Below are 10,610 nucleotides of genomic sequence, written 5' to 3'. Positions count from 1 at the left end.
ACCCTCCCAGGATCCCGAAAGGCTGCTGTCAAGATCTAGTCTGGAACTGCTCTGGCCGCTCTGCTCTGTAATTCACGTCCAGCTTCCAGAAGGTGCTGTGCTGCTGCCCTGGGGCTCCAGGCGCCGAGCCATGCCACCCACCAGCACCGTGACCCTCCTTCACTGCTGGACCCAGCGGAGCTGAAGGACGAGGGCGGGGGCTCAGTGCCCAGACCCCTGGTTTGAATCCCAGCTTCTCAGGAAAGCAAGCCACTAGCAGCAGTGACTGGATTACCCAGGAGATGGCACTTCGTTCATTTCGCCCAGAAGCGGAATCCGGATCGTGTTTCTCGGAGTCAGCTCTAGGCCCTAGCTGTGCCCGTCACGCCCCTGTGGTCCTGGAGCGCCGGGGGGAGGGCAGCCAGTAACGCCAGCCTGTCTTTACAAAAGCGTCCAAGCTCCAGCCCCAGGAGGGCCATGCTTGTGATTCTTCCTGAATTCCTGGCATCTCTGGCTCAGGGAGGCTGCTGCTTACTAAGAATAAGCTCTCAGTCAGGGCGCTCAGTTTAGAACTACCCACAACGGGATTTAGCTTTTCACATCAGAGTTTTCTACAGCAAAACACAGCAACCTGGTCTCTTCAGAAAACAGATTTATTTTTATATTTCTATAAATATCAGCTGGACGGTCAACACAGACGGGGAGCAATCTCGATGGTGTTTATCCGGAGGACGGTCTGCGGGTTCACAATGACTGAGAGAGAGAAAAGGGCCGGGGCGTCGGTGCAGACCCCGATGCTGGGAACGAGCTACTGTGAGACCAGCCACCGCCCGCTCAGCCCATGGGGGTCGGACTCAGCGAGGTCCCGTGTGGTGTGTCCCTGGGGCGCACAGACCACAGGCCTCACCACTGACTCCCTGAGCCCCGTCAGATGCAGCAGGGGCTGTGACAGCCCGGGAGCCCTTGCTGCGGCTCCTGGCCTCGCCCCTCCACATGCCTGGAGACCCCCACATGGCATGGCGGGTGGGGAGGGCAGAGGCATCTGATGACCCGAGGCTCCTGGAGGAGGGCTTTCCTAATGGCCTGACTCCAGGAAAGCTGGCGCTACGTCACCGGTGCGTTTTACCACCTGTGACTGAGGACTGGACCGATGCACATCTGCAGGGGGTGGGCTCCTGAGGATTCCAGCAGCCAAGGATGTTCCAGCCCGTCACACTAGATGGCAGAGTGTCTGCGTGTAACCTACACACTCCCTCCCGTACACGCTAAACCATCTCCAGATCACGTGTGTGGCCTAACGCTCTGTAAACGCCCAGTGAATAGGTGGAAACACAAAGGAAATTCTACGAAAGTAGTTGTGATTCTGCTGGTCTCACTCCTCTTGTAGAAACGTGCCATCGTGCAAGAGCGTGTGTGCCTGGCAGCACAAGAATGGGCTCCGCCCACCTCCGGGCTGTAGGCGGCGGTCTCACCCTCCCCCTCTAAGACTGTCCCCCTGGGTGGAGGCGGGCACCCCCTGCACTCTGGGCAACGTCTCCCGACAGGGCGCCCTCGGCCTGCTTGCCCACTTCCCGGGGGGACTCCAGATGTGCTGCGGGGGTCTCAGCAGCCGCCGGTGCTCCCGGCCGCGCCTCCCAGGGCCGCGCCCTCCAGTTGGTGGCCTCTTCCCACCCCCGTCAGAGTGGGGACAGGGCCGCGCCCACCTGCTGGTCTCCAGGAGCCACAGAGGGCAGGTGCCCGTCCAACCCGCCCAGGGCAGGCCTCGGGGCAACACCCGGAGGACAGGGGCGTGGGCTCCGGTTTCCCCCACTTACTTCTCTTTCTTTTGTAGTTTTTCCTTTTCTGAAATCTCATGTTGACTCTCGGCCACGATTCTGTCTTCTCGATGACCGTGGCTTCTACTCGAACAAGGTCCTTTCTAGAAGACAGGAGAATAAACAGTGATGTACCTTCTTATTTTCCATTTTCCTGGTACTTTACACGTGAGAACTTCTAAAATAAAACTTCCTTTTCTGCTGGTTATCAGCGTTCCCCACCCCCGCCCCCCGCAGACACTACACGGTGAGGGACGGGGTCGTCTCACAGCCAGTCCTAAAAGGGCCAAACTGCAGCGAAGCAGTAACAGGCCAGAGACGTGGCCGGGACGCTCTGCACGCGGGGCACCAAACGCCCAGGAACCGCAGGGTCTGCGTGTTGAGCTTGGGGCTGACTGGGTGTGACGGGGCCCCCGCCCGCCCCCCGAGGGCACGTTACCCAAGCAGGGGTCTGCCGAGGAGAGTGAAGTCGTCGGCCCCAACCAGCAGGACCTGGAACGAAACAGGCGCGTCACCGAGAGAGAACAGCCACAGAACAGAGTCGCAGGACAGGCGAGACAGAGGCAGGCTGCAGAGGGGGATGGGCTCGCCGCCTCCTAGGGACACAGGCCCGTCTGACTGGCACAGGCGGACGTGGGGCCTGGTGGCACATCCGGTCAGCAGATCATCTCCTCTGGAAACGGACTTAAACCTTCTCACTGAAGCACATACGTACGGGGAAAAATGCACAAACCAGACGGTGGGGGTCTTTAAGCAGTTGACGGTCCTGCAGATTCTGTGAAGATTCAGGTTCAAGGTTGTTCTTTCAATGACCCCAAAACCCTGCCCCCGCCAGGCAGCAGGAGGGCAGCCGCGCCGCCAGGGCTGGCCTAAGATGGAGACAGCCCTGCGACCCGAGTGCGGGGGGTCTTATTAGACGCTGGGAGACTTGTCTGGAATTTTACAGATCAGAAGAAAATTCGATCGCACCAAACCTAAACGTGGAAGACAGCCTGTTTTGTAAGAACATCCATGGACTCTGTACGTTAGGCCCTGACAAAGAACCTTGACCCGCTCACTCTCAGCCTGACGTGGTCTCTACTGCTGGGTTTCCTACATCATGAAAATCATCTTTACTGGGTGGGGCCTCCTACGCTTTTGTTAGTGTGAAATGTTTCAAGATAACGTCTTTTAAGAAACCCTTACAGATACAGTTCAGAAGTGTCCGATTTTAGACGTAAGAAGTAAACATGCTCTTGTCCCTGAGCCTGTGATGTGGCCCCGGGGGGCCCCACGGAGAAGGCACTGTGCTGGCCGCGGGTGTCCCCACAGCACCTCATTCAGCTCTGAGTCACGTGGTCCTGCTCAGACCACAGGCTGCGGGAGGACCACCTGAGAAAGAGGAGCGTGATGCTGCCTGGGTGTAAATACACCAAGAAGCTATGGTCACAAAGGAGGAGTTTTAAATTATCAAGAAAACCATCTGTCATATTACACCTTGTCAACAGTTAACTATGTCACAGAAACGGGATCTGGTGCGGAGATCTCGTATTTTATCTACAGCAGAACAGGCAAAAACCAAGCAGGCCCCTGAACACAGCAAACAGAATCCTAAGTGGAAGCTGACAAGCATGGCTAAGAACAGCACAGACCATGGAGTGGGTCTGGAGGCCAGAACATGACCAGTGTCCGGGGGGACGGCTGGAAACCAGCGCTCACTGTTTAGGACAGCAGCGGCCGCCACACCTCACGCCAGGGGAGTGGGTGAGACAGACCCACAGACACACACTCCTCCTTGGGGAAACGTGCCAAGCGTCTCCCCGTCGGGAGGGACCCTGCCAAGTCAGGGCCGCCCTCAGGGGCATCTCCCCTTGCCCCCAGGCTCCCCCACGCCCACCCAGCCGGCCTGCCCCGTCCCAGGAAGGGCGCCAGCCTTCTCCACCAGAGGCGACCCTGGGGAGCAGGGACTGAGTCCCAGATACACTGAGAAACCCATGGTCTCACCTTCTCCAGCCGAATCCGCTCTCCGCAGGCAATGTCTAACTTGTTCTCAATTAGAATCAGGTCTTCAGAGGTGACTTTCCACTGGTGGCTGGCAAAGTGCACCACGGCGAAGAGCCTGCCGTACTGGCCCCTGGCAATGAGCTCATTCACCTTCTCCACGACCTCTGCAGGGGGAAGGGTGGCCAGGGTCACAGCTCTGCCCCTGCCCGCGTGCCCTGCGCCCCCGAGAGCCGCGCGACCCTGAGCATCCATGGACTGGCGGCAGGGCGCGTGCCGGGGGCTCCTCCCTGCTCTCCCACCACATCCTTCAACCATATCTAAAACCAGGAGGAGTCCACGCGTTGCTGTGCATTTCCAGGTTTTGGAAACCGAGGACACTCACTGCCTCTGAGCGCTGGGCGCGGCCGGTACGCTACCCTCCTCCCGGCACCCAGATGGCCTCCTGGCCCCCGTGCTGGGGCTGCTTCCACCGAGGAGCATGCTCCTTGTTCTCTCTCCCTGAACACGCACGTTTCTACCAACGGCGGGGAGACTGGGCTGGACGGAGCCCTGCCACCACCTGTGTCAGCTGCCTGCTACTCAGCCGGTGCCCTGGGAGGCTTTGCTAACTGAACGAGGGTTCGGATTCTGGTGTTAAGTTAAGTGAACTTCAGCGTTCCTGCCTTGCTGCATCCTGTGAAGGGGAACACCCACATCGTGCCCGTCTTGGGCACCTGGAAGCGTGAGGCCCCTGTTCTGTGGCCAGGAGGCCGCCCCTCCCCCCGCTTCCGCCCCCCTTACCTGCGTGGTGTCTGGCCTCCTCCACAGGGTCTGGCAGCACAACTTCTGGCCAAGGTGGTGAACTCAGTGAGGTTTTAGGAACGTATCTGTAAAAGTATTTTTGCATGCAGGTCACACACACGTGAAAAGACAGTTCCAACCTGTGAGCCACAGCTGTGCTCAGCACGCCAGAAAGGACAAGGATCCAGCACGTCTCCGATGCCTGAGTGGCTGGCAGGGCAGCAGCCCCCACATTTGTGGGGGAGCAAAATCTGCCCCCCAAATGTCTCTTAGGCGTGTGGATTACTTCAAGCTGAAAACAATCAAGGCCCAAGACTCTGGAAGAAACTCTGGCAGGAGGCAGGCAGGCCTGGGGCTGCACGCAGGCATCTGGAGATGGCGGGCCTGTCCTGAGACAGCTTCCCCAGAAAGGGTGCGGAACACGCGGGCCCCGAGGACGGGGGCTGCTCCGTGTCCCACGGTCTCTGCAGGCCCCACAAACATTTATCCACCAAACACTTGCTTTTCCACCCCCACGTGGACTGCCTTCTCCCGCTCTTCAAGTCCCAGACCCCTACCCTCAACATCCTCTTTTGTCTTTAGCTGAAGGAGCTGTTTCAGCAGAGGGCTTCAGTCGTTCTGGCGAATGACTCGTTTCTCCCAGGTCTCTCCCGTGTGTACAGGTTATTAAACTTAGGTCTGATTTTCTCCTGTTAACCTGTCTCCCGTCAACTGAACTCTTCGACCAGCCAGAAGACCCTGGAGAACTGGGGACACTGCTGCTTCCAGCACAGGCCAGGGCCCCCGGCACTGTCATGGCAGGTATGCTGGACACAGATGTCCCTGTTGCAGTCAACTGGCCCCCAAATTAGGTTGTGTTTTAAAGCCGTGAATTGTGTTCGAGGCTCAGGACCCCGGGTGGCCCAGCAGCAGCCAGCCAGACGAGGGACAAAGCTGCGAGGGGGCCGGGGCAGCCGTGACCGCTCAGAGCAGCGCTGGGGGGATCAGCTGGGTTCACGAAAGCGCCCCCTCAGGGTTTCTGCCTCCAGCCTCATCCGGGGAGCCCACTGCTCCTTCAGGGGAACAGCAGGCCCCGGGTCCCCCGCTGCAGGAGTGCAGGCGGCTGTACTGAGAGCTTCCTGGTGCCAGGCGGTCGCCGAAGCTCTCTTTTAAGGAATGTATTTATCTAGGTGCGGCTGACCCACAACGTTGTCAGTTTCTGTTGTACAGCAAAGTGGCTCGGTTACACGTGCGTATGTACAATTCTTTTCCTGACGATCACAGGATACTGAATGTGGTTCCCTGTGCCACAGGGAGACCTCGCCGTTCACCCACGCTGCATGTCACGCCGTGGGCCTCATGCTGGTGTAACGGTTTATACCCGCTAATCCAGTCTCCCAATCCACCCCTCCTTCACTCCTCCCCCTTGGCAGTCCTTCTAATGAGCTCTCTGGATGCAGAAATTCCCTCGACTCTCATGAAAACCCATTGCGATGCAGCCTGCTATCACTTCCATTTCTCCAGTCTAAATGCTCTACCAACTGAGCTATTCCTGACCCCTACTTCCATTTCTCAAAGAGGACTGAAGCCCAAGGATGACTCTGCTCACAGACCCAGGCTGCAAGGGCTGCTACAGGACCCTGTATATTCCTACTCAAGTGTGATTTTGTTAAATTTACCTTTTTAGTTTATATTTTTATTTATTTACTTTTTAAATCTAAATATACAGTTTAACACTAAACATGCTCCTTCAAATTACATAAGGTCCTCCAGAGAATCTGTCCTGTGATTCAACCTTCCCGGTTAGAAATTTCCCAATTAGGAATTAAAAGCTTTTCCTTAAAAAGACACAGCCACGCATGGCCCAGAACACCTTCTCTTTGGACTCTTGAGGTTCCGTCTGTATTTCTACGTGTTAAGGGTCTGAGTAAAATATTGTCGAAACAGTTAAAACTTATATATTCCTAAAAACCTAAATGTTCGAAGTTTGACTTCAGAAGAAAGGAAAGGAAGAGAGTCAGCAAAACCCACATTTTGATATTACCCTTGTGGAGATGAAGCGCTCTGCGAACTGAACCTCCGAGAAGCGGACCACAGGGAAGCTGAGGGACAAGAGAGACACGCTTGGTTACCAGGGGGAAACACGAACTGCCCCTCACGATGCTCAGCGACGAGTGCTGCCAGTGTGGCTGGCCCGGCTCAAACCACACCACAGCGCACTACGGAGAGGCCCCGGCTCAAACCACACCACAGCGCACTACGGAGAGGCCCAGAGAAGACTGAGGCCGTCACTCACTCACAGCTGCGGGCTATTACCACAAGCGCCAAGGGGCGTGCATCACGCCATCGAGAAGGGCCTGAGACCGAATCACCTACCTGCTAACTCATTCCTCGACGCCAGGTGCCCACCAGGGTGAGGCCCTGTTCGGCACCCCAGTGTGGGAGCAGCCTCCAGGACACCCTTCCTGGGGCTCTCAGCCCCGAGCCCTGCTCCCCCCTCCAAGGGAGCGGCTCTCAGTGACAAAGAGCGTGTGGCGGGAGTGACAGGCCAGCACCTCCAGAGGAGGAGATCAGAGGGCAGCTGCCGGCCTGGCGTCCTCGCTGCAGCAGGACCGCTGCGCTGTGAGCAGCCCAGGGAGGCCCCTGGGATTCCACCTTCCCAGTTCAGGTCAGTGGCTCAGTCATGTCCGACTCTCTGCAACCCCATGGACTGCAGCACGCCAGGCTTCTCTGTCCGGGGAAGCCAGGAAGCAGCTTCTGCTGGCCCTGCTGACTCTTAGCCTGAAACAGTCTGACTTTAATCTAACCAGACGGGGAGCCAGCTCAGCCACACCTGCATCCTGACCCTCAGTGGCGGGGTGACATAGTACACGTTAAGTTATCTTAAGCTGCTGGGTTTGCGGTAACTCAGGACACAGCATCAGATAATAATACACCTAGGGACAAAGGCACCCACAGCCTGCTGAGAAGGGCCCAGAAACAAAATGCCCCATGCTTAGGTGCTAGAAGCAGAGGGCAGATCTCTCAGTAACTACTGTTGGTTTTTTCAGTTGAGCTATAATTTATATGCCATAAAGTTCACTCTTTTAAAGCTCACTCATTAGCAGCTGTTCCCAATTCCTGGTCTCCTGAGTTGGTTTTTCTTCCCCTCCACCATCTTGGTGTGCTTGTGGTCTAAACCTGGGTCTTTGTGCTCAGTCGTGTCCCACTCTTTGTGGCCCGGTGGACTGCAGCCCGCCAGGCTCCTCTGTCCATGGGATTCTCCAGGAAAGAAGACTGGAGTGGGTTGCCCTAAAACCTGGTTCTTACCGCTTCTTTATTTATGCCCTTTCCTCTGGGATTACATCTGCTTGAATGGATTTCAGCATCAGCACACTGGTGACTCTCAAGTGGACACCTGCGTCCTGGACTCAGACACGACAGGCACCTGCCTGTCTGCTGGCATCACCTGGTCGTCACCTGACTCAGAACCTAACAAAGGCTCCTGATCTGCCCCTCCCGCCTGCTTCTCCCACACCCCTCCACATCTCGCATGATGGCGAATTCATCCTTCCAGCTGCTCAGGTCAAAAACCTCACTTATTTATGACTTTTCTCTCTCACACCCCACAGCCACCAACCTGTCAGCAAATCCCCTGCTCTTTTTGAGACATCCAGGCTCTGACCACTTCAATCAGCCAAGCTGCCTGGCTTGGAACTGATACCCTGCTCTCACCCTTGCCTCTCTGTCTGCACAGCAGCTAGAAGGCTAGGGACTTCCCTGGTGGTCAAGAGGTTAAGATGTCACATTTCACTGCAGGGGGCACAGGTTCGATACCTGGTCAGGGAATTAAGATCCCACATACCGTGTGGGGTGGGCAAAAATCCCCCCAAAACCAGAAAAACAAACTATGAGGGCAGCTCAGGTTCCTATTTCGTGCAACCCCCCAAGAGCGCCCCATTTCATTCTGAGAAAAAGGCAGTCTTCACAGTGGCCAGCAGGCAGTGCGACCCCGTCTCTCTGGGCCTTGCCTCATGAGCTTCCCCTTGTTCCCTGCACACCTGCCACTTGGGCCTCCTGGTTATTCCTGGAAGATGCCAAGTACAACGGCCTATGCCTTGACTGCTCTTCCTCGGGACAACCCCAACCCCAGGAGGCCCTCTAGGCTAATCCCCTGTTTCCTCTGGGTCTCCACTCAAACACCATCTCACTAGAGAAGGCTTCCCCAACCATCCTATTTAAAACTGAACACTTTCCTCCCAACCCGTGCTTTATTTTTCTCCGTAAGACTTACCAGCTTTGAACCTGCTATGGAATTTGCTTCTTCTTAAGCTTCGAACATACTATGTAATTTGCTTCTTTGTAAAATTGCTCATCTCTGCAAACGCCTCCCCCCATCAGAATGTGAGCTCCGTAAAAACGGGTTTGTTTTACGAATTTAACTGATGTATTCACCATCCTGGACCAGAGTTTGACTTGTAATGGATGCCCAATAAATGGCGAAGGAATGAATGAAATCTTTTCTAAGCCATCAAATGAAGCCCCTGTGGAACACCCCACAGTTGGAAACTCATGACTGGCCTCTCTTGAAAGCCAGGTGGCTTAGTAGTAAAGAATCTGCCTGTCAGTGCGGGAGATGCAGGAGACTCAGGTTCGGTCCCTGGGTCAAGAAGATTCCCCAGAGGAGGAAATGGCAAGCCGCTATGGTGTTCTTGCCCAAAAACTCCCATAGAGAAGCCTGGCGGGCTATACTCCATGGGGTCACAAAGAGTTGGATACAACTGACAGACAGCACGCCTGAGAGCCATTTCACTGGTGAAAGCTCAGAAACTTTCTGCACTTGATCTGCTTCCCTGTAATTCCTGCCTATGGCCTTAGCTTAGCTCCAACCCCACAGGGAACAAATGTGCACCTTCCTGTCCCCCAGGACCATCTTTCAATCCCTGAGAACTGTGATGGTTTCCTTCAGTCACTCTTCAAGATCCTGTTCACCATTTTGGTCACCCTGTCTTTACTCAGCTCACTTCACCTGTGTTTCTCTCTGAAAACGGGGGTGGGGGGTGGGGCGGGAATTGAGCACAGCATTCTAGAGGTAGCTTTATGTTGGTAGAACAAAGTAAGTCCCACCGCTTTTATAAAAACTTCCCTGCCTGCTTAAACCCAAGTTTTATTATGGAAAACGATAAGCACACAAAACTCAAGACAACAGGGAGTCCTCCTGTATCTCTTCCTAGACTCAACAGTCATCAACTCATAGCCAAGCCTGACTCATTCACAATGTCTCTGCTCCAACTCTGTGGTGTATTTTAAAGCAATTGTCAGGGTACTTCTATTAAAGATAAAGCATCTTAAAAACAAACATAACCACATCATTATCACACCTAAAAAAAGGAAAACTTTTTTACATACATAAACATACCTTCACACAAATACACACTCCAACCGTTTTGAGGAGAGGTTTATAGTGTTTTTGACCAACAAAACCTTGCTGGGCTTCATGACAACCCAGTGCCTAAAATACAGATGTAGCTTTTGCTGGACTGGTTACCTCTGGGCAAAGTCATTCACCACCGTTTTCCAGATGAGGACAAGGAAGGTTAAAGAGTGGCCTGCAGCCTGGGGAGTGATGGTTAAAACACAGGCTTTGGAGCCGGACCGAGCTATCTGATTCAGTCCTCTCCTACTTCCCTGCTGTATGACCAAGGGCAAGTTACCTGACCATTTTGAGCCTGAGTTTGCTCCCCAACTTAAATGGAGCCTATATGGAAGTTGGAGAGCTATCACCAATATTTAAGCTATTAACTAAAGGAATCAGGGTCTGAACCCAGGGTTTCCACGACCGATAATCACCGCCATCAAACAAGCGATTAACACTGGTCAGACGCAGACACACGTGGCAAGGCGCCCCGTGTGCCCAGCTTCCTCCGTTCACCCCGCGGGGCAGGCCTCACCGGCTCCGGGTCCCGACGCTCTCAGGACGCTGCGGCTGCATGCAAACGCCAGCCGCCCGAAGGTGACCGGCAGGGCCCTGGCCGCCACGGCCGCCGCCATCTTCCCACAGCGGAAGCGGAAGTGGCGCGAGCCTGGTGCGTCGAC

The 10,610-nt window shown here is 55.2% G+C and overlaps 1 protein-coding gene across 2 annotated transcripts; it reads right to left on the bottom strand.

Moving 5' to 3' along the window:
• Positions 1-614: 614 nt before the first annotated feature.
• On the bottom strand, positions 615-10,609 carry MRPL21 (mitochondrial ribosomal protein L21). Of its 2 annotated transcripts, XM_005908900.3 has the most exons (7): positions 10,466-10,609; positions 6,580-6,637; positions 4,557-4,642; positions 3,777-3,940; positions 2,233-2,285; positions 1,794-1,897; positions 615-732 (listed from the first exon to the last, which is right to left on the bottom strand). In XM_005908900.3, exons 1-7 carry the CDS (start codon positions 10,563-10,565, stop codon positions 668-670), a joined length of 630 nt encoding a protein of 209 aa, XP_005908962.1. In that variant the 5' UTR covers positions 10,566-10,609; the 3' UTR covers positions 615-667. The 2 variants fall into 2 exon arrangements, with proteins under 2 accessions (XP_005908962.1, XP_014338125.1); XM_014482639.2 differs by lacking the exon at positions 6,580-6,637 and having other exon boundaries at positions 10,466-10,601.
• Position 10,610: the final 1 nt, after the last annotated feature.

The sequence above is a fragment of the Bos mutus genome, chromosome 22 (genome assembly GCF_027580195.1).
Source record: "Bos mutus isolate GX-2022 chromosome 22, NWIPB_WYAK_1.1, whole genome shotgun sequence".
NCBI lineage: Eukaryota > Metazoa > Chordata > Mammalia > Artiodactyla > Bovidae > Bos > Bos mutus.
The sequence above is the reverse complement of the archived record's forward strand: the minus strand, read 5'-3'. Positions and strand labels throughout refer to the sequence as shown.